The sequence below is a fragment of the Neovison vison genome, chromosome X (genome assembly GCF_020171115.1).
Source record: "Neovison vison isolate M4711 chromosome X, ASM_NN_V1, whole genome shotgun sequence".
NCBI classification, from domain to species: Eukaryota; Metazoa; Chordata; class Mammalia; order Carnivora; family Mustelidae; genus Neogale; species Neogale vison.
In genome coordinates, this window is record NC_058105.1 from 98,126,602 (window position 1) to 98,154,165 (window position 27,564).

General features: G+C 43.8%; 1 protein-coding gene across 1 annotated transcript in view; it reads left to right on the top strand.

Moving 5' to 3' along the window:
* Positions 1 to 27,564, top strand: part of RPGR (retinitis pigmentosa GTPase regulator) — a 204,894-nt gene that overhangs the window by 117,226 nt on the left and 60,104 nt on the right. The window contains exons 18-19 of the mRNA XM_044235957.1: positions 20,716 to 20,775; positions 26,302 to 26,493. Of these exons, the coding sequence (XP_044091892.1) occupies positions 20,716 to 20,775; positions 26,302 to 26,493 (252 nt within the window). The remainder of the gene's footprint in view (positions 1 to 20,715; positions 20,776 to 26,301; positions 26,494 to 27,564) is intronic.

Sequence of the window (27,564 nt, forward strand, 5' to 3'; positions counted from 1 at the left end):
ATATAAAAATTAAACCACTTTTACTATTGGTGTTTGTCTTTCTAGACTCTATTCTATACATACATTCAGGCAATGAAAGCAATGTTATTTATCCATCCGTGTTTGGGTAGTCTGCTCTTTGTAAACTTGAAATTTGTGGTGGTCCCCTCTCCATTCTAATTAATATTCTTGCCAATGGAGTGTTGGCAAAAATTTCAAACATGCTGAAGAGTTGAAAGCATTTTTATGGTGAATAACCATGTGGTACTGATTGGATCCTACAATAATGAATATTTATTATATATGCTTCATTCCAAATCTATCCATGTCTCTATCTATCTAGTGTTTTAAAGTTTAGAAATCTGATTTCCCCACATTAGACATATAGATCTTAGCACCCCTGTGGTTTAGTCTACATACCATTATCATTTCAATTATTATTTGTCTCATTATTTTAATAGCCATATCACAATTTATTTAACTAGTTCCCTCTTTTTTTTTTTTTTGAAAAGAAGAGAGAGAGCCAGAAAGAGAATCTCAAGCAGGCCCCACACCCAGTTCAGAGCCCGACATTTGACCCTGAGATCATGACCTGAGCCGAAACCAAGAGTCAGACGCTTAACTGACTGTGCCACCCAGGAGCCCCTACCTAGTGTCCTCTTGATGGACATTAGAGTATGTTCAACTTTTTGTTAGTGTAAACACCATCACAATGGACATCCTTGTTTGTGCACACTTATCTGATTGCTTCCTTAGGATGAATTTGGAAGTGGCTGGCTCAAGGTTCTTGTGTAGTTTTTCCTCTTTGATATATATATTTTTTAGTTGAGGTGTAATTGACATAACATTATATTAATTTCCAGTGTATAGCATAATGGTTCGATACTTGTATGGTTCATGTGTATTTTTTTAAGATTTTATTTATTTATTTGACAGAGAGATCACAAGTAGGCAGAGAGTCAGGCAGAGAGAGAGAGAGGGGGAAGCAGGCTCCCTGCTGAGCAGAGAGCCCTATGCGAGGCTCGATCCCAGGACCCTGAGATCATGACCTGAGCCAAAGGCAGAGGCTTAACCCACGGAGCCACCCAGGAGCCCCAGTTCGTGTGTATTTCTAAGGATCTTCACGTGTATTGTCACTTTGCCTTCCTGAAAGACTCTTCCGCATTGTACATCTATCTATAAGCAATGTTTCTATTTCCCCATACTCTGAGCAATACCAGATATTACTGATCTTTTAAAGTTTTTCCAATCTCTTCAGGAAAATACATTTTATAGATTTAATTTATAAGCCTTGCCTTGTTTGTTCTTTCCCAGACTTCAAATCCCTCTCATCTTGCCATGGCGAGCAGCACTTCCAAGTCCTTCTCCCCTGGGCAGTCCCCAACTGCAGAGATGGGAAGTTCCATTGTCTGCTTAAGTGACTTTATAGACATTACCTTGCTTCCAGTTGGCACAGTTTTGTAGCCTGAGCCTCAAGAGGCCTTCTCTGTCCACTCTGATAACACTCTTCTCAGCCCTTTTCCAGATGTACTGACCACACAGAAAGTTTCTCCTGAGCATTGGTAGTGGCAATGGTAGGATACTGGCATACATGTTAAGATAAGAAAGTGGGGCTCCTGGGGGGCTCAGTTGGTTAAGTGACTGCCTTTGGCTCAGGTCATGATCCCAAGGTCCTGGGATCAAATCCCGCATCGGGCACCCTCTTCTCTGTGGAGATCCTGCCTCTCCCACTCCCTCTCCCTCTGCCTGCTACTCCCCCTGTTTATGCTCGCTCACCCTCTGTCACATAAATAAGTAAATAAAATCTTTAAAAAAATAAAGCAAAAAAGTATTTAGGTAGACATTAAGGAAGGACTGCGGACCATCTGAGAGGTAAAATGTTGAAAGCTGCTTGGGAGTCGGTTGAGGACGGCACGGTCTCCAAATCTGAGTCTTCATTGGGACACTCTGTCCTGGAAGCCAACGTCTGCATCAGATTATCTTCCGAGAGCATTTCCAGATTTAAGACTCTCTAATTTCATTGGCAAAGCGTGCCTTTTACTTGAAGCCCAAATGGTCATTCTTAAGAACTTTGAGGATAAACAAGTTCTTCTAATTGCAAACAAATGAAAAACCAACCTAACAAACTTTTTGCATCAAAGACATTATAATTTCTCTGGTTAAAAAAAAAAAGTTTAATTAAACATTGAGTAGAACAAAAGAATATATAATAGGGGCTCATAACAACAACAACAACAATAGATAGCTCTGTACCTACCAGCCAGTTTAATAAAAAGAACATTACCCAAAAAGAACATAAGGGTTACCTTGAAGTCCTCGCTTGCCCCCCCCAATTTTATCCCTTCTATCACCTCAGAGGTAACCGATACCCAAACTTCAGGTTAGTTGTTAGTTATTCCTCTGGCTTGCTTTATGCTATTACTGAATATGTTTAAATTTATTTATTTATTTTTAAAGATTTTATTTACTTATTAATTAATTTATTTGTCAGAGAGAAAGAGAGAGAGAGCACAGGCAAGCAGAGTGGCAGGCAGAGGCAGAGAGAGAAGCAGGTTCCCTGCCAAGAAAGGAGTCCAATGTCGGACTCGATCCTAGGACGCTGGGATCATGACCTGAGCCGAAGGCAGCCATCCAACCAACTAGGCCACCCAGACGTCCCTATTTATTTATTTTTAAATATTTTATTTATTTATTTGACAGAGTGAGAGACAGCGAGAGAGGGAACACAAGCGGGGGAAGGGGAGAGGGAGAAGCAGGCTCCCTGCCGAGAAGGGAGCCTGACGCAGGGCTCCATCTCCGGTCCCTGAGATCATGACCTGAGCCAAAGGCAGACACTTAATGACTGAGCCACCCAGACACCCGTGAATATGTATATATCTCTAACAATATATTATTCAATTTTGCACACTTTTTTTGACTTTTGTATGAATGAGCTCATCCTCAACGCGTTCTTCTGCAACATGCTTTTCTCACACAACATTAGATTCTTGAGATTTGTTTATATTACTGCATGTTGCTTCAGTTTGTTCCTCCTGATTACTATATAGAATCCCATTGCGTCAATGTGCCATAATTAATTTGTGGTATCTTGGCATTGAGTTTGGGTTCTTGATAGTTTTATGTTGCCACCAGCAGTGCTGTGCGGAAGGTTCTTGTGCATTTCCCTGGAAGAATGTGCAGGAATTTTTTTGGAATGAATACCTAGGAGCGGAATTGGTGGATCACCGTACACACATAACTTTGAGTTTGCGCAATAATGCCAAATCATTTCCTAAAGGCATAGTACCAATGAAAAATTCGACCACCAGCATGTTTCTACTGCTTCACATCCTTGTCAACACTTGATCTTACTCGATGTTTAATCTTTTCCCAAACTGGTTGCATCACTGTGGTTTTAACTACTATTATTAATGAGACTTTAGTAATCCTATAATAGCAATAATAATGTCATTATAAATACTTACAATAGTGTAGTTATATTCTCCTGGGAGGGTTTTTTCATCTTCCAGTCAGTGCCAGAGTAGAAGACAAGAACTTTTCTTTCTAGGCCTGGTACATGGAATGGATTTCTTTCTAGCTTACTCTTTACACTGAGTGTGTAGACCTTTGGTATATTGGTTCTGTGTGTGTGATGAGGGGAGAAGGGAGGTCTCCTCTGAAACTGCCAATCTTGAGTGGGCCTCATCCATGGAATTCAAACCGCAATTTTGATACTTGTCCTTGAGATGAAAGGTGATACTCAGCCTATGCTTGGCTGACCAGGTTCCTGCCTTTGCAAAGGCTTTGGCTTCTGACTGTTCCTTCTTTTTTGCAAACTCAAGATGGATTTCAAAAAGTAAACCAGAAAATTCAGAATTTTTATTTGATTTTTATATGAGCATGGTCAGGCCCCAAGGCCTCCCAATACTGCCTGAAATAAAGTCCTACTTGCTTGACTTTGAAATTGATTCCCTTTCCAACCTATAGTTACTTTACCTGTATTTTATGGAATTAGACCAGCACAATCCAGTAGTTTGACGGGTCTAAGGACACTTACACCTTCTCAAGTTCACATACTAGGAAATTCTCAGGGGAGATGGCTACCCCATCACTTGTTCAGGATTCTACAATAAAACAAAGAGTTGCCTTTGCTGATGTGCTAAGATGTTTCCCATTTCCTGCCTGCCTTCGGTTTTTATTTGCATTTCCTTGCTCAGCAACTCATTAAAGAGTGGCAGTTCTAGGAGACATCTGCCTCCGTGTTCTAAAAATGCCCACGCCTGGCTTCCCCAATGCATCCTTAATGAAGAAAAAGATTCCATACCCAATTTGATTATGCTGTATATAATTTGAATGGGACGTGACTACCATACATCTAGGAAAAACTTTCAAAGACCAATACCACCAAAACAATTTACTGACAGGTTTTGTAAGGGATGCAAAATAGTGTGTTTCCATTTTCCATTCCCTTTGGATGCACTTCACGTGAATACACAGATTGAATAAAATACTTCTTGTATGTCATCCAGGGCAGTGCGTGGGGTAGAGTCTGTCCGCTGAAGAGTAGGTTCTTATTCCTCCTTACAAGCCATAAACACCTGTGTTAGGACTCCCTGGTGTCTGCTTTGGCCAATAGGCAGAATAAGGTGGTGCTATACAGAGCTGCCCCGTGTGATAAAAGGTTAGAGAAATCACTGCTCCTTCATTTCATTTACCTTTCATTTGGTCATTTCCTTCTTGCGCTGGACTTGTATCTGCTCATCAGAGTGGTGGAAAATAGCTCAGAAAGGTATGAGGGTGTGTACTTCCTTCTTCACTGGCCCATGGTTTCTGAGAACTGGTCTTAGCCCTGCAGATGGGGACTTGACCAGCTCTACCAGTCCCCTCCCTGCACACTGTCTTGCCTTGACCCTGGAGCTCACTAATGACTTAAGTTGCTGGAGGAAGGACAAAAGGAGCTTGTCACTGCAGGCCCTTCTCCAGCAATGGGGCTGGGAAGGGGCCAACTTGCCAGCAGCCTCCTGTATTGACAAGTTGCAGCATCCTTGATAATAGCCAAGACATAAAAATGGGAATTGGTGTTTGCATCTGGAATTTATGAGCTTTGAATTCTTGGACAAGGGGATTCTCAGTAAGAGAAACCAGGACACACGGAGAAATATCCACATCAGTATGAGTCTCTATGCTAGACCCTAGGTCAGCGTATCAAGACTGCCAACTAGCAGGATGATTGTACTGGAAATAGAACGAGCCCGAATGCCGTGTCCCAGGGCGGTGGGGAGCAGCAGATGTGGGATGTTGCAGGCGCTGGAGGGAGGAGAATGTCCTCTCTTTGTAGTGAGTACTGAGTCACCCCCAGGAACATCTGAAGTTCCACTACATGATGATTCAAAATTGCTCTTGTGGACTCTTCAGGGGATCTGATAACCATTTATAATATGGTTTCCAAGGGGACACCAAGTGCAAGTTACAAGCAACTGACTTACAATTGTGCTTTTGAGACACTGCCATCTGTCAGTGGGCAGCACTTTGGGCTCCCCTCTCACCAGTGCCTGAAATCTTGGTGGGGTTGGAAGCCACCCTGTGCATCTCTTTGAGCAGGAAGCTACATGTGGTATTTGTTAAATGATGCCAGAAGTCCATTGATCCAAAATATTGCCCCCACTTGCCTGTTCTGCTACCAGAAATTTCTCTCTGAAGATCACAGGGTTTCTACAATGAGAAGGAAGCCATTTTGGGAACCCTTTCTGTAACTGGTTGTGTTAAGGCATTAGGTAAGTATGAGAGTGGACAAATGCCTTAGTTGATCTGTTTAGCAAAGCTTACTCTGTCATCAGTTTGGGATCCCTAGATAAGTTCTGTAATATGGTTATTTTTAAATTCTTTGCTACCTACCGAAGAAAATATATTTTACATCACAATCTAGAACACACACATACATGCACACTATAAGTCACCCAATCTAAGACTCTTTTAGCTGCCAGTGGCACCATTATTTTGGGTACCATGAAAAAAAAGTGATGCCGATTCAGTGATGCCCTCCCATAGATTATAAAGGTCATCACCATGAGTCTACAGAAATTAATTGTAAAAAATGTGCTTCCTAGAATCCATGAAATGTTATATATATATAATATATGCATATATATATATAACAGAAACAAAAGCTTCATAATCCTTTTCTGTGTAGAGTGTGTTATTAGTATTTACTTTTTTTAAAACCTATCCTGATCTAAGGTTTTTTTTAAAAAATATTTTGTTTATTTATTTGACAGACAGAGATCACAAGTAGGCGGCGGGGGGGGGGGAAGCAGGCTCCCTGCCAAGCAGAGAGCCCGATGATGGGGCTCGATCCCAGGGCCCCAGGATCATGAACTGAGCTGAAGGCAGAGGCTTTAACCCAATGAGCCACCCAGGTGCCCTGTGATCTAAGGTATTTTATTCAAAATAAGCTGGTCCCAGTAAATTTGTTCAACAGCACACATGTAAACACATGTTTTGGGGCATGGAGCCCAACATGGGGCTTGAACTCATGACCCTGAGATCAAGACCTGCGCTAAGATCAAGAATTGGATGCTCCACTGACTGAGCCTCCCAGGCGCCCTGCACATATGTGTTTTATTATATATATATATATATAGAGAGAGAGAGAGAGTGTGTGTGCAAGCGAGAGAGTGTGCGCGCACAGAAGTACAGCAAAGGGAGAGGGAGAAACAGACTCTCCACTGAGTGGAAAGCCTGATGCGGGACCCATGACCTGAGCTGAAGGCAGACAGTTAACTGACTGAGCCGCCCAGGCGCCCACACACATGTTTTAAAACTGAGCTATGGTATTGTTTTGAAATAAGGAATTGGAGGTGATATGCCAAGACTGATTTCTTATTCCAGACCAGATGTCATGCCATAGGTTGGCCATTCATTTCACTCAGATATGAATAGATGGCCTACTGTTTATGTCAGAACTTTTGCTGGCAAGTAACAGAAACCTGTCTTGAACTGGCAAAAAGGAGATTTTATCGTTTTATGTAAAGGCAGGGGTGTGCTGGTGGGCTCAAGAATACTACAGCTAAGGACTCAAATACTCAAACACTGTGGACTCTCTCTTTATCTCCCTCTTTCCCTTTTGTCTCTGCTTTTCTCTGGTGTTTTCATTCTCACGGACTGGCATTTTCTTTGAGACTTAACGTCTGTCATTGACATCTACAGGGCTCATATCTGCCTTCTTCTTTCTTTTTTTTTTTTTTTTTTGCCTTTTTTTTCCCCACCAGAGGAGGATCCTCTGGAGGATCTGATTGTTCCTGTGGTCAGGGGCTAGGATAAAGCCATCTGCATGAGAAGCACGTGGGTGGCATGGAGAATGATGCAATTCTTCAAAGGGAGGGGGCTCATTTCACCCAGAAGGATGCTATAGATGCCCCTCACACCTAGACAGGGGGTAGCACCGGGCTTCGTGTCCTTGGGCTTAGCCTCCCCCAACGAGTATTATGCAAGGCCTGAAGATGATCATTCTGAAAACCGAAATGGCTGTCGGCTCAGCTCCGCCTTCCTTTTTTCCCTAGAGCGCGGGTCTCCCAGTGAAGATAATAGTAACTGACAACAGCCAGTGTGTGACTGTCAGTTCAAGGGCACTGGACGAAAAATGGATGCTTGCACAATCAAGGAGAGAAGCTACCCCAAAGGAAGCCATTCTACCTCCTGTCACGGGCACAGCTGGTTAAATAAATCATGCACGAAGGCTTCAGGCTCAGTCCAGGTTTTCATCCTGGGGTGCTTGAGCTCCATCCTCTGCCAGGGAACCAGAGAATGTTGCCGAAGGACAAAGCCTCAGGTTTTAGCTGAGCAGGCTGGGGCATGTCCCTTGTAGACATTCTCACGCTGTTCATGTCAGGGCTGTTTGCCGAAAGTGTCTTTCTTTAACCTCCTCCCTCCTTCTGTCTTTCTCTATCTGCCATTTAATCTATATTAAAATATCACTAACTGTGCATTTATCTTTTTTAAAGGTTTTACTTGTTTATTTGAGAAACGGAGCAGGGAGGGGAGGGGTGGAAGGAGAGGGAGAGAGGGGGTCTGAAGCAGACTCTGCACTGAGCACTGGGTTTGATGCCAGGACCCTGAGATCATGACCTGAGCAGAAACCAAGAGTTGGATGCCCAAATGACTGTGCCCCCCGACCAGGCGCCCCATCTAGCATGTTCAGTACACACTGCTGCACTTTTATTTTATTTTTGTAGTATCTTCCCTGAAGCCTGTTATTCTCAGTTTTGCCATGATGTGCCAGAATTTTGTAAACTATACCACTGGTTTAGTGCCAAGAATGATGTACCAGTTGCCACTGTATTTGGGCAGCTTTCTTGAATCTTAAATACAGTATCTGTTTCTGTAAGTACTGCCTTCACTGAGGGAGGTGGGTGTCTCATTTGATGCTGGCGGGACAGCTCGAACAAATCAGTAGTGTGTAAAGGCTGGAGGGGAAGAACCCTTTCTAGGGCCTCTTGGTGGAGGGGTACTTTGTTAATTTCACTGGGACAGAAAGAGGAAATGAGACCCCACTATATTCCTAGAGGAGTCTGATATTTAGCTGGGAAGACAGATGAACCACATGGGTGGTGTGGGGACACACATCTGAAATGACTTCGGAAAATCCAAAGCAATACAAGATCAGCCCTAATTGAAAAATGTAAACAGAACATATCAGTGTGAAGAGGATTTAAAGTAAAGATTAGAGGGGCGCCTGGGTGGCTCAGTTGGTTAACCATCTGCCTTTGGCTTAGGTCACGATCCTGGGGTCCTGGGATCGAGTCCCACATCAGACTCCCTCTTCAGCGGGGAGCCTGCTTCTCCCTCTGTACAGCTACCCCCACACCCCTCCCCGCTGCAGCTCACACTTTCTCTTTCTCACATTTTCTCTCTTTCTCAAATAAATAAATAAAATCTTTAAAAACTAGTAGTAGCTCAGTGGGTTAAAGCCTCTGCCTTCAGCTCAGATCATGATCCTGGGGTCCTGGGATTGAGCCCTGCATTGGGCTCTCTGCTCAGCAGGGAGCCTGCTTCCCTCTCTCTCTTAGCCTGCTTCTCTGCCTATTTGTGACCCGCCCCCCCGTGTCAAATAAATAAATAAAATATTTTTTAAAAATAGTAAAGATTAGAAAAGACAAACTAGAGGAACCAGGCTTTGAAATAACTTTGAAAACAGGCAAGGGACCAAGGAGAGGAAGGGCTTTTCAGGCTGGCTGTGTGAAGGAGGCATGAAGACAGAGACCAGTGGTTGTGAAATTGCACAAGACTTACGGTCAGAAGAGTTCAGTCCTTTTTCCTCTTAAAATCAACATTCACTTCATTCTCGGAGCGCAGACTACAGTCGAGAGCAAGGTGGCAAAGAGCTGCTGCCCTGCCAGCTTTACGTCCTTGTCCCTAGGTCGTCACTCCTTCTTGGGGTGGCGCCGAGGACCTGAAGAGGCAATGCCAGTGAGAGAGAGAGGCTGGTGAAGTTTTACTGCTGTGCCAGACTGATTGGTTATGACTAGTTGGAAGGGAAGGAGAAGGGCAAGCTGATTTGCTTGACTACAGCGAGCCCAACTCCAGGTTGAAGGTGAACCTAATTCGAAAGCACGTAGTGTACTGTACGGTCGCTCCCTTTTACAGATGAGCAAACTGAGGCTCAGGGAAGGAAAGTGGCTTTCCCAGTCGAGAACATACAGGTAGTAGAAGAGCTGGAACTTGATCCCAGGGCTCTTCCAATTGCATGCTGCCAGCCAGGATGGCGACGGGCGGTTGAAGAAACTCAGGGCCTGCTTGACTTCTCATGGCATGGGACATTTGTGTCCCGAACAAATCGGGGGGAAAGCAGTGGCTTCCGTCACTGTTCCTGGAAGCCTTTCTTAGATGGCTGCCTTCATTTCGAGGGAAGACACACAGAATGAACAGGACAAGGCCATTCTCTATGCGTTTTCAAAATATTCAGAATCACTGTTTTTCCAAAAGGCATATATTCTACAGAGGCCTATCATTAGGGTGAATGTGTTATTCACTGTCCACTTCTGAGTGTGAAAAGCAGTGCTGTTGATAATGCTGGGACAACAGACGCGAAATGGGACTATCTCTTGCAAACCAGGGACACCCTAACACATACACACCCATGTAACTGAAACAAAGTTGCACAAAGTAGTATTCATCTTTACTATATGTAACAAAGTGTGATATTTTCTTTTTTTAAATTGAAGTATTGTTAACATGCAACATTATATTAGTCTCAAGGCCAGGATGTAGTCATTAGACGAGTCCATACACGTCTATACGTGAATCTGTGCTCAGCACAGAGGTAACTGCCACCTGTCACCAATGTTAATTACAACACCATTGACTGTATTCCCTGTGCTCTCTATGCTGGACCTGTCATCCGTATGACATATTGATTAATTAGAAGCCTGCAAGCCTGTACCTCCCACTCCCCTTCACGCATTTTGCTCATCCCCCCTTCTGGCAACCATCAGCTTAGTCTCTGTATTTATGGGTCTATTTCTGCTTTTTGTTTGTTTTATTTTTTTGATTGTGCATATAAATGAGATCTGTGGTATTTGTCTCTATCTGACTTATTCCGTTTAACGTAATGTTGTCTAGGTCTATCCATGTTGTTGCAAATGGCAAGACCTCATCCTTCTTTATGGCAGGGTGCGATATTACTCTGTAATATAGAATTACATATATAATGTAATATATAATGTGTACATATATATGTACCACAGTTTCTTTTTTTTAAGATTTTATTTATTTATTTGACAGAGACCACATGTAGGCAGAGAGGCAAGCAGAGAGAGAGGAGGAAGCAGGCTCCCTGCTGAGCAGAGAGCCTGACGCGGGGCTCGATCCCAGGACCCTGGGATCATGACCTGAGCCGAAGTCAGAGGCTTTAACCCACTGAGCCACCCAGGTGCCCCCACATTTTCTTTATATACCATATACATATATATATATACCATATCTTCTCTTTCTCTCTCTCTCTCTCTCTCTATATATATATATATATACACCCACAGCCACACCACACCTTCTTTTAACCATTATCTATCCATGGACACTTGAAAATCCTGACATTTTTAATTCTATTTCCCTACAAAAGTACCATATGACCCATTAAATTGGGTTGAAAGTTTGCAACACACAACTCTAGTTGATTGTTGGTACATGTGAGGGGCTTGGGATGGTGGTGGAGAAAGAAAAAGAGGGGGGCGTATGGTGAAGTGAATGTCTGAGATGTACTATAAACTTGTCACTTCTGAACATTTTGATAAATATGCTCCCCCAAGAAAGACACTGGTAACAAACATTTCCTTCCATCTATTCCTCATGATTCACAAAAGGTTTAGATCGATCTTTGTGGAATCCATGTGTTCCACTTGGAGCACGTCTCCTCCTGGTGTACTTGCTCCCTCCCACCCCTACCCACACCCTTTTTCTTAGCTTTGGGCTTTCATCTGTTAGCCTGCCATTGATTTAGAGCAGGAAGGCTTCCAAGGACAAGTGGCTCATTTATAGTTTCTGGCCCTCTGTGTACTTTTTCTGGGCCTGCATCTTGAAGTTGAAGCCGATGGTCTTGTAGAGCGAAAGTGTTGTCTCTGCTGCGCTCCTTTAAACACACACATTTATACACAGCATCTGGACATCTCTTGTCTGTCTCGGAACTTTGCCAAGACCTAACAGAGCAGATCTTGCCTGCCGGTCAGGCACGTGGGACTCACTCCTGCCCCTCCTCAGTGGCCTCCCATATATTAAGAAACATTTGTAAAGTTACCCATGGAGGAGAGAAGGGTTACCACTTTCCCCTCTGTCTCACCTTCTTCGGGGTCCCCCAAAATGTTTGAACACTCATATGTGTGCTACCAAGAGCCACAAAATGAGAGACTTGGGAATAATACTTCACAGCAATAAAATAACTCTGTAGGTCCCCACTTGGTAAAGATCTTGAGATTATGAAGGCATATAGGGGAACACAGAGATTTTCCAGCCTCAAAGGATATGCTATGGTAACATATTGAACCTGAAAGTCACTTTTTCCTAAATAAATTTTATCATCTGATCATCTGAATCCATTGACTAAATTTGACAATAGTTTATTTTACTACAGAGGGTTGAGTACGTGACCTTTCCTGGTATTTACACACACACACACACACACACACACACACACCCATACAAGATGGTTTAGATGGAGGAATTTGAAAACACACAGAGAAATCTTTGGTAGCGCTGATGCTCCTGACAATGCTTAATGCATTTAAAAAATTCTTGAAAAACTTATCAGGCCAGATAAAAGTTTGTCACATTTTAATATTTTTACCAGAAGCTCATTGACATGCACAGTGTCTCAGGGCACTAGAAGCCTAATTAAATAGAAGATGTGATTATGAACCATCAAATAAGAAGCCTCTAAAACAAACCAAGGATGGTAGTAATTATTTTATTTTAGTATGGTATTTTGAAAATATATACATATGACATTTCCAGCAACCCTATGAGGCATGGCCAATTGGGGTATTTGAGTTTTAGGGAGATTCAATGGCTGTCTTAACTTGGTTCCCTGGAAGCTGAGCCTGTGGCTTGTTGACAGACTGTTCTCAGGGAAAACCTGTAAGTGATGGAGGGGAGCAAACGAGAGCCAAGTGAGGATACGGTTTCAGGTCAAGTCTAGCACCAGAAGATGCTCAAAAACTTGTATTCCGCAGGATTGCCCTCCCGCCCCCATCATTTTAAAAAATGAGGTTAAAAATAGCATAGAGGACAAGGGGTGTTAGAGAGGAGAATGGAGTTGGGAGAAATTGGAAGGGGAGGTGAACCATGAGAGACTATGGACTCTGAAAAACAATCTGAGGGGTTTGAAGTGGTGGGGGGGTGGGAGGTTGGGGTACCGGGTGGTGGGTATTATAGAGGGCACGGAATGCATGGAGCACTGGGTGTGGTGAAAAAATAATGAATACTGTTTTTCTGAAAAATAAATTAATTAATTTATTTTAAAAAATGAGGTTAAATTGGGGGCACAAAGTAGTCACTATTCTATAGAAATTCTGAAATCTGTCTGCCCAAATTTTGGTAGTTACTTGGTCATGCCTCACAGTTTAGAAAGAATTCTTTTTTTTTTTAAGATTTTATTTATTTATCTGAGAGAGAGCAAGCAAGAGCAAGAGAGAGCACACAAGCAGGGGGAGCAGCAAGCAGAGGGAGAAGCAGGCTCCCTGCTGAGCAGGGAGCCCCACTTGGGCTTGATCCCAGGAGCCTGGGATCATGACCTGAGCCACAGGCAGACGCTCAACCGATTGAGCCACCCAGGCATAAAGAAGATTCTTTATGATTTTTCCTACCCTCTTGGCTCTTGATTCCACCCTCTGAGCATGCTCTCTTTTCTCATGAAAGGTCACACCTGTTGACAGCTAAGCAGTCTTGTGAGCCTGCTTCTTGACTGGAGCGTTCTGGGAGTCCAAAGACCTCCCCTCATTCTGTAATGTTTCTGTTCTCTCAGTCATGCCAGGGGTATTTCTGCCTGTGTAACTTACTAAGAACACTGTGGGTCTCCTGTGAATCTTCTTGGAGTTCCTTCAACTAGACAAAAGCCATACCCACACATTTTAGAGATATAGCCTCTTTTCTGTTTGATTGAGAGGATCTATGAGACACATCCTTAATCTCTTTCAGGGGCCTATTGTATCACTGAAGGGATTCTGAGTCACCATCTTGATTTAACCAAGGATTTGACAGTCATATCTTTGGCTTCATCTTTACACTGTGTTTTCCTGGCAGTGCCCCGGATTTGATCTTTGTTCATAAGCCATCCAAATGTCCTTTATACTTTATTATGGCTGCAGTGTAAACCCTTTGGCAAATCCTTTGCTAGCACTAAATCATCTGGTTCCCACAAATACCCAATGGCTTCCAATAGTACACAATACATTTTTCTGGGGTGCCTGGGTGGCTCAGTCAGTTAAACATCCAGCTCTTGGTTTTGGCTCAGGTCATGATCTCAGGGTCGTGAGATTGAGCCCTGCATTGGGCTCTATGCCCAGTGTGGAGATTCAGATTCTCTTTCCCTCTCCCTTTGCCCCTCCCCCGCCTCAAAAAATAAAATAAAATAAAATAAAATAAAATAAATAAATTAAAAAGATTTTATTTGTTTATTTGACAGAGACAGAGATCACAAGTAGAGCAGGCAGAGAGAGAGGAAGGGAAGCAGGCTCCCTGCTGAGGAGAGAGCCTGATGCGGGACTTGATCCCAGGACCCTGCGATCATGACCTGAGCTGAAGGCAGAGGCTTTAACCCACTGAGCCACCCAGGTGCCCAATCATGGAGACTTTTTTTTAAGATTTTGTTTATTTATCTTATAGACAGAAATCACAAGTAGGCAGAGAGGCAGGCGGAGAGAGAGGGGGAAGTAAGGCTCCCCACTAAGCAGAGAGCCCGATGCGGGGCTCGATCCCAGGACCCTAAGATCATGACCTGAGCTGAAGACAGAGGCTTTAACCCACTGAGCCACCCAGGCACCCCAAAATAAATACAATTTTAAAATATGTTTTTCTAAACATCCAGATCTCGCCAGGATTGTCACATTTCAACTTCATGTACTGAAGCTGCACCAAGCAGGATAAACCATTACAGACACAGGAGCATAAGGACACGTGATTTATGTGTCATAAGAAACTTAAGGGAATTTTTCTCTTTCCTTCCAACATTTGTTGACTACCAATTCTGAATCCTATGCTAGATATACAAGACATATTAGACGTGGTTCTCACCACTGTGCTATTTAGAGACATAATTTATCTTCATAGTTTTCTTCTTGAATTAAGTCTAGACCTATGCTGTCTAGTATGATAGCTACTAGCCACATGTGGCTATTCAAATTTAAATGAAATGACATAAAACCACTCTGTTTTCCTGTTGTACTAGCCATATATTTGAAGTGCTTAATTGACCACATGTGGCTAGGGGCTACCCTGTTGGCCAGCACAGATAGGAAACATTTCCATCCTTGCAGAAAGCTTCTATCGACATCAAAATCCAGGGAAAAACAGTAAGATCTAGTAAAGGCAAACATTTATCTCTGCTTTAAATATATTTTTCTCTCCTCTTCTGTACTAAAATGAGTCAAATATCAAGGAGATACTGTATGTGTCCTCAGTAAACATTCAAACATCCTTTAAAATAAAGAATGTTGGCTAATTGAACATAATTTTAAAAATTTTAAAAAAAGAATGATATAAAACTGTGATTCTTAATACTTTCTGGATCACAGACTCTTATTAAAAATCTACTGAAGGGCTTAAAAAAATCTACTGAAGGGGGGCATCTGGGTGGCTCAGTGGGTTAAAGCCTCTGCCTTCAGCTCGGGTCATGATCCCAGAGTCCTGGGATCGAGCCCCGCATCGGGCTCTCTGCTCAGCGGGGAGCCTGCTTCCCTCTCTCTCTCTGCCAGCCTCTCTGCCTACTTGTGATCTCTGCCTGTCAAATAAATAAAATAAAATCTTATAAAAGAAAATAAAATTTAAAAAAATCTACTGAAGGTTAGCAGCTTTTTCCCTGGAAAGTGTATTTATGTAGCAAAAGGCATGCCCGATTACAGGGGTTCATGCACTTCACGCACAGAGCCTTTCCGCTGATCCTCTAGGATGCCGGGGACTCAGATTAAGAATCTCTACTGTAAAGGGAATTTTATTTTGCTATTGGCTTTTGGGATAAAACTGATGATGCAGTTTGCTATTTAACACAATGACTTTTGATAATAATAAGAGTATATTTAGAATAATGAAGATGAAGGGAAAAATAGAAATTTCCTACCAAACACTAAGAATGCAGAGCTCTCTTCAAAATAACTAAAAAATAAGCCCAGCCTTTTGAGTTAAAAATATAACATAGAGGGGCGCCTGGGTGGCTCAGTGGTTTAAGCCTCTGCCTTCGGCTCAGGTCATGGTCTCGGGGTCCGGGATCGAGCCCCACGTCCGGCTCTCTGCTCAGCGGGGAGCTTGCTTCCCCCTCTCTCTCCGCCTGACTCTCTGCCTACTTGTGATCTCTCTCTGTCTATCAAATAAATGAATAAAAATCTTTAAAAAAATATAACATAGAACCGGCAGATCTGTCCATTGGATCATGTGTCACAATCAATAAAGAAATATAGAGTTTTAGCAAATTGGCTGTATTTTCTTTAGTCTCCAATGCTTCCCCCCACCCACCTTGAGAACACGTTTGGGTGACAGAAGGAGTATTCTCCTAGCCTTCTAAAACTGAAGTTCCTGATGTAATTCTAATACATATAATAGATATTTCTTAAGCGCGATTTGGTGCCTCAATGATACGTGGACGTTCAGAATGATAAGGTGGGTTTCAGTTGACCAGAAAGACCCGTATTTGAACTTTGGAGGAGAGGAGTGGGTGTTTCTTTGGAAATCTGTTGACGTAGATGAAGTTTCTGCAAGGAGAGCGGAATTATAAATGGAACTGGCTCCAGGTAGGGCTGAGGGACAGAAGCCTTCATGGCACCGAGTTTCTGATTTCTGAGCCAATGTTGAATTTGTGTTTGTGTGGAAGAAGCACTGAAGCATTCTTTCCAAAGAGTGGTAATCTGAACCATATGAGGACTGATTAATGGTTGTCATAATGAGACCTCAGTTAACCAGAATTCTAGAGGGATAGACTTTTCATAAATCAAGAAGAAAATATGTTAAGGACCCTTCCTCTGTCCTCCCCTCTGCCCTCTCTTTTTTTTCCTTCCTTTCTTTTCACTGTAAACCTGTGGAACATCCTCGATATGTATGAATCTCTTTTACTACTTATTAAACTTTAGTAAGTAAAATCTGCTGCACGTAAGTTAGTCTTTGGTCTGATGGCATCCTTCCCTATGTCCATTTTGTAGACTGGTTATTATTTTTTATAGAAGTCAGTGCGTGAGTTTAGGCTGAATATAAACTGGACACTTTCAGAGAGGGATGGCTAGTATTTCTTTTCTTTTCTTTATTTTCTTTTTCCCTCTTTTATCCCCTGTCAGTAATAGGCAGTTAATTTCCCATTCCTTTGTGTATCGGTTTGGATACAATCAGTTACAAGTAATAAACAACGTTCTTTACAGAAGCGTAAATCAAAAGGACATTTCGTGTTGACCTAAGAAGAAGTCTGGAGGTAAGATGTCTGAGCCTGATTTAGTAGCCCAATAAGGTATATCACAGACCCCAAGTTCTTGTTATCCTTCCACGGTGTGGTCCACAGCTGAAAATCTTTAGAAGTCCCAACATCTTATCTCATGGTTGCAAAAGGGCTGCCATAGCTTCTGGCATTTACCCTTACACAATAGCTTCAAAGCAGGAATCGAGGAAAGAGGGCAGAAGAGCTTTCTCCCTGGGAAGTTTTCTCTTTTCATCAGAGAGAAAATCTTTCCCATATTCCCCCCAAATTGGACTTCTTTCTTGTCACTGGCCAATCCTGAGCTTCATGCCTACCCTGGCAACGGTCATTGGCAGAGGGCGATTTGTGGTTTAAAGTCATGGTCGTTCATCTCCTAGGGAAGGGCACATTGCTGCCGAATAGGACATTGCTGGTCTTTTAGCAAGAGAAAAGAGAATGGCTGCCAGGCCGCCGATCTGCAGCTTTTGGTATACCCAGATTGGTCTTGCTTTTGGAGGTCCCACCCTTCCCTGGCATACCTGCCGTTGGACCATGAGAAGGCCATTTGCTGCTTGGCACGTGTCTTTAAACATTGCTTATGTGTTTCTTATTGCACCAAAGTTTTACATTTTAGTGTGGTGAAGTGTAGCAGTATTTTCCTTTATAAGTGACGGTTTGTATGTTTGATTTAATAGTCTTTCCCTAATTCATGACCATGCAGATGGTCTGCATTTCCCCCCAAATGTTTGGCTTTCAAACGTGGGCCTATAAACTTTCTGGAAATGATTTTTTTGGTATGATGCGAAATAGGACTCTTATTATTTTTTTGTATGTGCATATCCATTTAGTCCTAGGATATTTATGGACCATTCCCCCTGCTGATTACAATCCTGCCTTATTGTATTCCAACTTGACATATGTGTGTCAGTGTTATATTATGTGTGTGTGTGCGCGCGCGCGTGTGTGTAGCTTTATACTTCATTCTGTATGTAGTTTACAATATTTGCTTTTCTGCTTAGTTGTATTTCATGTACATTTCCCTATTCCAAACTCGATTAGTGAATATATAATAGCTTGTTGATAGAGAATAATTTGTTTGCTCATTCCCCTATTAAATTTTCCCTATAATAAATAATATATGAAGAAGGTGTCTTAGAATGCTGATGGACCAGCAGGATGGGGCTGTACACCTGTCTCTCCAATAGGTCCCTTCCCTTCTCTATGGAGGGTATCCCCGCCCCCTTGCAATTACACATCTCAAACTGTTTGTCCATGAGTGAGTGTCATGGTGGTCCCAGAGATGCCCGGACCAGACGTTCCTTCAAGGAAGGACCAGTGGTCTCAGCTGGAGGCAATGCTGGTCTTGGCCAGTCATCAGCTTTCAGCTCCTTCAGAGACAGCCTCTGTTTGTTGGAAATGCTTGACCCATGTTCACATCCTTCCAACACAGGCCCTACCATTTCCGCCCAGCCTGAAAGGCTGTCATTGGGCTGCCATCAAAGCTTGACTTCTTCTCTTCAAACTTGCTTCCTTTGTATCCCTTTTACAGGTGTTGATGATCCCTAATAAATTTCCTGTGCCCCAAACTCCATCCCCAAAGCTACTTTCCAAAGAATCCAACCTGTGACAGTTGTCCTCTTTGCTTTGAGTCAGGAATAAGTCCAGAGTCTCTTACTGCCTAGGTAGATTGTCTGGAGGCCAGGATGACAGGGGGGAAAAGGGAAGTGCTCTTAATGAGCTAGATCCCTTGACCCTTACTGGAAGATAGGCCATACGGAGATGAAGAATCCAACAGTTCTTAGAGAATTCCAGTCCAGCTCTGAATGTGGAGAGAAATGGAGACAGGGTGGGAGGGGAGGGACAGCAGATTCTGAAACACTTCTAATATATTCAGAATGTATTTTAGAAACTAAGCTTCTTTGAGTTACATGCATAGTAAAGTTTATTTTCCATTGTGAAAGTAATACATGTTTATAGTAGAAAATTTAAATGAGAAGGAAGAAAAACATCCAATTATCATAGGCTCTTTGATACATTATTTTGAATTTGATTGTTTTACATTGTTATAAATCACACCATTTGTATAATTTTGCTATGACACATTGTTCACTTAATGTGATAACATAAGTTTTTTCCACACTATTGTATCTTTTTATAAACATTATTTTTAATGGCTACATGACATTACAGTCCAATGAATCCGATGAATGTACTATGGTTTATTTAACCATGTGATTGACTACTTGGTCTGTGTGTAGTCTTCTGCTATTATAAGTGATATTGCAAGAAAGTCTTGGTGTGTAAATTTTTTCCCGCTTTTAATATTCTTTCCTTGGACTAGATTCCCAGGAGTGGAATGACTGGATAACGGGGTTTGAACATGGGCTTTTGATTTATTTTGTTAGATCACTTTCCTGAAGGGTAATACTGGTTTTCATGTTCACTTTTTGATATTGAGAAAGGAACAGTTTGTGTACTTTGTATGTGTCTTGGTGGCCAGAGAGCTAGTGAAGAACCTGGTGCAAAGGAGAACATGGAACTGGGCTTGTCTGGTTGGGGAGTTGGGGCCTTTTTCAAATGGACATGGTCCAGGCTTCCTCAAGTTCCAACTTATTTTCCACTCTATCTCTCATCCGGAATACATGTGGAGCAAGGACCATTACTCCTTTCCCTCTCCTTTATGGGGATTTGAAAAATCTCATAGTAGAGAATGCCCTCCTTGCCCTTGTCTGTTATGCTTGCAGGCCCCTGTAGGTAAACATGGGACCAAGATGGTGCCAACTCCGTGGTCGGTTATCAGACCAGGAAGTCTAGAGGGAAAGATATGATATGTAAATTTAAGACTCCGGTTTTGAAGTTTGGGCCCTGGTACTACTTTAAAGATGAAGAACCTACCACTTACTGGAATCCAATATTTAATATTCTAAAAATGATTCAGTTCCAACTTCCAAATGAGTTTAAATCTTAAAATTAAATACAGACTTTCTCTCGGAGGCTGTGGTTTTCAAGGATAGCAAGATTCATTAAGAAACTTTACTTCAGCAATGCCGTGGTGAGAGGCTCTAAATTAACATCCAGATTGTTGATTTCGGCCCTCATTTCCTACAAGTATACCAAAGTAGCCTTGTAGTTCTTCTGTCATTAAGATAAGAGATTTGATTTTCCTCCCTATCCTCCACCTAAATTCATTTCACAAGACAGATGGACTTTCAGATACCACAAACACTCAGTTCGACTGAGTTTTCTCTGACTACTGGAGAAAATGTAGGCCATGTCTGAGTCACACACATTTTACTGCGTGTCCCTTGGCATGAGAGTCATATACATTGGCGTCTTCTCAGAGTGAAGTTGACTTTCTATCCTGAGTCCAGAATTTCATTTGGCACGTGGTGATTCCAAAAACAGTTGGAGGCTCATTTTGATTGGCTCTGGCAATCTCTGCCCAGCCAGGTTCACTCTGAGAGGTCCCCTGTCCCTTCGTGAATGGCCATGGAAGCTTTCACTCTCGGCTCTGCGTTCTAATTGCCCCTCTCGCATGACTGTGCCAAAGCAATGCTTCGAAATAGTCGTCCATATCAGGTGGCTTTTCTTGCTGCAGTTTCTGTTCTTTTTTATTGTAGGATCTGGAGACTCACCGCTAGAAGATGATGAAGTCGGGTATTCACACGCTAGATATAAAGGTGAATGCTTTGCTTGTGTGCTAATGAGGGACCTGCTGGTGCCAGGAGAACTTTCCTTTTTGTCTTGCAGAGCAAACTATAATAAAGTGACCAGACAACCAACACATTAAAGTGCAAAATACATTGAAAAATAAATAAGCTTATGCTCCCATTTAAAAAAAAGAAAAAGAAAAAAAGAAAAAGCATTTAGAATTTTCTGAAGTGCTGTCCTTCAGCACCCGGTGGTCATTTTATTCTCCTAAGTTTCTTTACTGTCTTTACCTCTGCAAAGCCAAGCTCTAGCTGATGAAAGTGAAAATCAAGCCGTGAACTCTGCCTGATTCATACATTACGGCTAGAATGGTCCAGAGTAAACCACCCAAGGTCAGATCTGGACCCCATGCTGCTAATGTACTGAGATGAATGGGGAATGAGAAAACTTGATTTTCATAAGCTCATTTCATGGTGCTCTGAGTCCAGCTTGGCTCCTGAAATGATTAAGTAAAGTGTGTTGTCCAGTGAAGCTTTAAACTCATGATAAAGAACTCCATCTCTACACACATCCGGCCATCCACCCCCCCCACCAGGTATAAAAAGCCTAATCAAGAAGCTTCTGTGCAGGCTCAGGTAAGTATGTCCACACATGTTTCTACTGGTGAGTCGTTTCTCTGAAGCTTAAGGAGCCCTTGGAAAAGGGAAGGTAAATTCAGATTGAAACTGAGGAAGAATTGGTTAATAAAGTTCTGTTGTGGCGTCTCGCCCAGGAAACTTGCCCACAGTCTAGCAAGAGGACACTGCCCTGTTCTGTGGCGACGTGTCTAAGCTGTGGGAGAGTCGGGATAGTACTGGTCAGCCTTTGGTCATAGAGAGTCCATTAGCTGTTTTCCATTAGAAAACAGCATTAGAGTCCATTAGATTGACATAAACACATAAACAATCTAATATAATGACTGGTGCCTATGTCCAGGTGTATTTCACACCATATTCCACATTTTTGTATACTCTGTGAATGCAGACAGACCCTCATTCTTACACACAACCTCTACATTAATTGCCTCAGGAATTAACCAATCAAGTAAAGGACAAGCTTGTTAATTAGATGTTTGGAGGAAGGAGATATTGTGATTCTGCATGCTTCTTAATTAACTGGGAATTTAAAAAATTTTTATTTACTTACTTGAGAGAGAGCTAGCGAGAGAGAGCACGAGCAGGGAGGAGGGGCAGAGGGAGAGGGAGAAGAAGACTCCCCACTGAGCAGGGAGCCCAGTGCAGGGCTCCATCCTGGGATCCCGGGATCATGACCTGAGCCGAAGGCAGACGCTTAACCGACTGAGCCACCCAGGTGCCTAACTGAGGGCTTTAAAATTTTTTTTCTTTGAGTTCCTTGTTGAAAAATCTCCCTAAAACACGTGCATGCACATATGGACATTCACTTGTACAGTAGAAGTTGTCTAGTGCCCTCAGCTCGTTGTTCCTAATGTTAGCCCTCACCTCACAGCAGTGTGAGTGTGGGAGGTAGACCAGATAGCTAGTGCCTGTCCTAGAGTTTTAGGACTAAAACTGTCTTAGGAAATTGTTTTTATTGTCAGTTTTTTTCAGTTGTTTGTTTTTGTTGTTGTTGTCGCTGTTGTTTAGTAACCTCTATGCCCAATCAGGGGCTCGTATTCACAGCCCCGAGATCAGGAATCATACCATCTTCTGACTGAGCCCGCTAGGCACCCCAGTTTTCTTTTTTTAAGTTTTAATACTTTGATGCAAACCATTGTAAACAGAGGGTTTAGCTCCTGCATGGTGTCTGGCACAGAGCACTTACTCAATAAGTGTTCTTGAGTTAAAGAGAAGAAGGAAGTGAGATGGAATCAGTGTTTCTGGTGGCCCCAGGATGTGGCAGGCATTGCTTTTTCAATTCTCTTGCATGGAATGCCATCATATGATCACACTAACTGAGGGAAGGGGGAAGGCATGTGGAATATATATCATTATTTCTTATGCAGATGATCAGAGAGGGTAGGTGACTTGCCCAGAGTCACACAGCTAGCCATATTGCATTGAGGTCTGATATCCAGCTGTTTTAACTCAACGGCCAGAGTTTGCTAATGGCTCCTCACTCATCTGCTGTAAGACACTGTCTATCCCAGGAGCTCCAGTTAACTGGGGCGCTTACCACTTCGGCCTAGGGGGCCGAAAAAGCTTTCCCGAATAATCAGTTTAAATTTCTTCCAAAATAAACCCTGTCTTAATGGAAGCAGCGTTAAGAGCTTTATTTCGCTGAAACTCTGTGGTAAACATTTCACTCCTGCACTTCAACTCATGGTGCTTTGGTGCACTTCTGATTCAAGTCACTCACTACCATTTTAATTATTATTGCTGCAGGGCTGTTAAACTGTCAAAATATCTTCTAGAGATTTCTCTTGGAAAGCAATCCAAAAGGAATTCCTTTTGCGAGTAAACGAGAACAAGATTTTTTCCCACATGTTGACAACGGCACACCCTTTGGAGGTACAGTCAACACTTCTGGGAGGATTTGAGGACTCAGAATATGGGACATATTCCTGCAATTTTCAATTGCATTGAAAATATTATCTCGAACTAGATGAACTCGTGATACATGTATACCCAGGTCATCCTCTCCCGGAAATGCCAGCCTTCAATATTTGTCCTGGGTACATGTGTGGAAAAGCCAACTGTAACATGTGTGCTTAAGGGAAGGTATGCTGCTTCCTGGTAGCTTCTTCGAAAATCGTGTCCCTCCTGAAAAAGTCCAGGAGCTGGAGAATGTGAGCATTTTCAACGTGCGAGTGAAGGACAGGCGGAAAATTGGACACGCTTCCCAGGTTTCCATCGGTGGAGTTGTGATCAGGACACAGAATGCGCAAAGGATTTGCCCTGGGCTGGAAGGGTTACCAGAGTCTACTCCGTTATCAGCCAGAAGAGGGAGAAGGGAGACAGGCAAGGGTAGGGGTCGGCAAGGGGTAAGGCAGAGTTTGAATCCTACATCTTTAAAGCCGGATGATGGCACTTCGAACGAAAAGAACTTAATCCACTCCTCTCACTTCTAGATGAAGAATCTGATTCCCTGAAAGATTGAGTGACTTGTTCAGGGCTGCTAGGAGATGACAGAGTTGGAACAGATGCCCCCGGGGCTTTTGCCTCTGCCCGGTCTTGCATGTACCATACCCTGCCAGCTCAGTACGTTATCCTCCTCCCTCTCTCTGTGTCCCCGGTATTCACCCCTCCCTCGCCACCCTTCCCCCACCCAAAGTGGGGGCTTCACTTTCTCTGGAGAGAGAGGCAGGAAGGGGGACCCAGCCAGCAAAAGGAGGAGGCTGGGAATGGGGAGCACAGAAGCCTTGCTTGTTCTAGAAGAACAAGACACACAGGGAAAGTAAGAGGAAACGAGGCAGTGGGGAGGTTAAGGAGGAGGGGTGGGGAAGAATAAAGAGGTAAAAAGGGCAGGTGATTTTTAAGATTTTTTTAATACCACGGAAGTCCTCTGCCGAACTATAAAAAAATGCTTCTCTGAGACCCAAAACAACTGGTGTATATTGGAGTTTCCTTGTAGGTGATCTTGCCTATTACAGTTGGAAAAGAAAGGCAGAGAGGAGAGAGGGAGAGAGATATATACCTCACTTCCAGTAGTTACGGAAGTCAGTAGGGTCCAGATCTCACTTCTGTTTGAGTAGTAGGCATCTGTGGATTTTTCCAGACTTTATCTTAAGATCTTTTGATGACAGAAGAAATATCCACAGCTTGGCATGCTAAGGAAACACACCCCAAGGGCTTCTCATTTACCTGTGATCTTGGATCATGGCTTACCTGGAGCCACCACCAAAGAAGGAACCAGGGTATTTAAAACTGGTACAAGATTCTTTTATACTTAAAGAAAATAATGGAGACATATATGCTGTTTTGTACTTGACTTTGGGGTCCAGATTGTTCTCGTGTAAAACTGTTAGCACAGACTGTGTGTGTAAAATCCAGAGGAATGAAACTTGGTTCATGGAAGGTCTGCAGGCCTGGGGCAAGCTCCTGTAAGTCTGAGCCCACAGGGTGGAGCCCACAGGACACCCCTTATGTGCTTGAGTCCTGACTGTAGGCCCCATGTGGCTGCAGTCTCCACAAATATTATAGGATGAAAGTATTATCCAAAGGAGTTGTGAAGGCGCAAAAGTGAAATAGCCGTCTGTGCACAAGCCCTGGATGTGGGACCTGGTCTTCGGGACTGAGAAGCAGTCAGAAACACACCGCCAGAAAATTCCCTGGACAGTCAGACAAGGTGTCCTCCTTTTCGGCCACATGATGGCGCACGCACCCCGCTCGCGGACAGCTCAGGGACCCGAGAGGCGGGGAGAGCCAGGCAGCTGGAGGGAGGGGGGCTCCTACACCTGGCATCCGTGAGACAGCCACCGGCTTCCGAGAGACAGCCACCGGCTGGCTTGAGGGAGCTTGGCCTTGGTCCGCATCGATTGTGCGGTGGGCATTGTGGGAACTTGCCCACCGGGGAGCTAGCCTTGCCCTAACAATGTTACAGCTTTCAGCGAGCACCTTCCAAAGGCACCAGAGAGAGGTTCTGATTTATCAGTGTGATCCTATCTGTGCTCTGGGCAACTCCTAGCCCCAAATCAAGTCACCCTGGTATTCTGCCATTTGGGAACTTTGCCATGTTCCTAAAGAGGGGGCGTCGCTGGGGACATCTGAAAAGGGGGTTGCTTCCCTCTGAGGAGCAAGTGTTCTGTGATTTTAAGCCAAAATGATATCCCACGGCAAAACTCTAGAAATCGCAGCTTCATTCACAGGAAGTAAAATAGTACTGCAAGTTTTTACAGAGAATATGCATGCAGATTTGGGAAAACTCTACCCAATTATTGACTCCCCTGCCACTATGCACAGATGGTTGGGGTTAGGATTCACAGTGATACCAGTTGCCCTCCAAAGAATTCTGTTACCTCCTTCAGGGGTAAAGGAAAAGGAGCAAGCATTTATTGAGTAAGCGCTATGTGCTGGGTGCTGTGCTAGGTGCTTAATATGCATTAATGTGTTCTGTTTGTTCTTCTTAGTGCCCCTGTGACAGAAGTATAGGTATTGACCCAGAAAGGTTAAGTAACTTGTCCAAGACCACACAGTTAGTAATGGAAGAACCTGGGTCTGTAGTCAGATATGTCTGATACCTAGTCCTATAATCATAACCTCCCCACCCAGAGACACCTTAAAGACTCCTTTTTAAAAGATTTTATTTATTTATTTATTTATTTGAGAGGGAGAGAGAGAGAGAGAACATGAGCAGAGGGGCAGAGGGAGAGGGAGAAGCAGGCTCCCTGCTGAGCAGGGAGCCCAGTGTAGGGCTTGATCTCAGGACTCTGGGGTCATGACCTGAGCCCAAGGCAGACCCTTCACCAACTGAGCCACCCAGGTGTCCCCACCTTAAACACTCCTTAAAAGATTCCAAAACCTGGGGCAAAGCCAGCCAGGGACTTGGAGAAAGAGGAGACCCATTTTCTAAAATTGTGCTGTCCTATCTCTCCCCACCTTTGTTTCTGCCACCTGCAGATACCCCATGGTGCTCCCCCATCAAGGTGAAGTATGGGGATGTGTACTGCAGGGCCCCTCAAGGAGGATACTACAAAACAGCCCTGGGGACTAGGTGCGACATTCGCTGCCGGAAGGGCTACGAGCTGCACGGCTCTCCGCAGCTGGTGTGCCAGTCAAACAAGCGGTGGTCCGACAAGGTCATCTGCAAGCGTGAGTAGCCCGGCCCAATCAGGACCGAAGTTCTTGTGCTCTGAGATTAGGCTTTTGTTGTTGTTGTTAAAAAGCTGAAGGTTGCATGATCTCTGATGAGAACCCCCCCTCCCCCACGGTGGGCAGATGCCAGTGGGTTTGGAAGATGTGGTTGGAAGAGTGATGACACCTTTCAGACCAGAGAATGTGATGGACTGTTTGGGCAATGGGGGCGAGTACAGAGGTTGTGTTTGTTCAGGACATGCTAGCCAGCCCCTGGAAGTGTGCTGGGGATCTAGAAACAAGACACACACATGCTCTGCCGTCAAAGGTCTCCGAGTAGCAGCGGAGAGCAGGGGAGAGACGCACATCGCACCAGAAGCACCAGGAAGGGAGAAGTCACCAACTTGTGTCCCTAGGGACAGTCTGGAAGTGTTCTCCCGAGGGATGGAGCTTCAGGAGGCAAGGCGAGTGACTGCAGAACACTATCCTGGGAAAGCAACTGTGCCTCGGCAGACAAAGAAGACTAGGAGAGCATTTCAGGGGTGGACATCCAGCTTGAGGAAAAATCACCTCTCATTCAGGCCACTCCAAGAGGCCCAGCATTGTTGAAGCACCTATGAGATGCCACTGTGATTCAAAACAGACACCATTTATTGAGCACCTATTGTATGCCAAGCATCGGCCCTGTGTCCAGTTTTTCCAACAAGTCTACTGATAGGGGTGCCGATACTGCAGCCATGTGTCTCAGCCCATGTGCACTATGCACAGTAACCGTGAATATATAGTAGACTCTGAGGCCCTGCTCCTACAGGACTGGGCCTTTTTTGAGGCCGAGAGAGAGCATCCCCACTGGGCCCGTAGCTGCCCAGGACTGACTGGTAAAGGATTAGGGAAGCCCGGTTTCCTTGCCTGGAGGCAGGCCAAACTCTGGGGCTTCCCCTGCCGGGGCACCTTCCCTCCCCTGTCCTATCTTCTTCATCCCTCACTGGTCTCCCTTGGGAGCCCTTTCTAACTAAATCACTTGCACACAAATCCACATCTCAGGGTCTGCTTCTGAGGGACCCAATGTAAAACAGTGGCTCAGCTGCG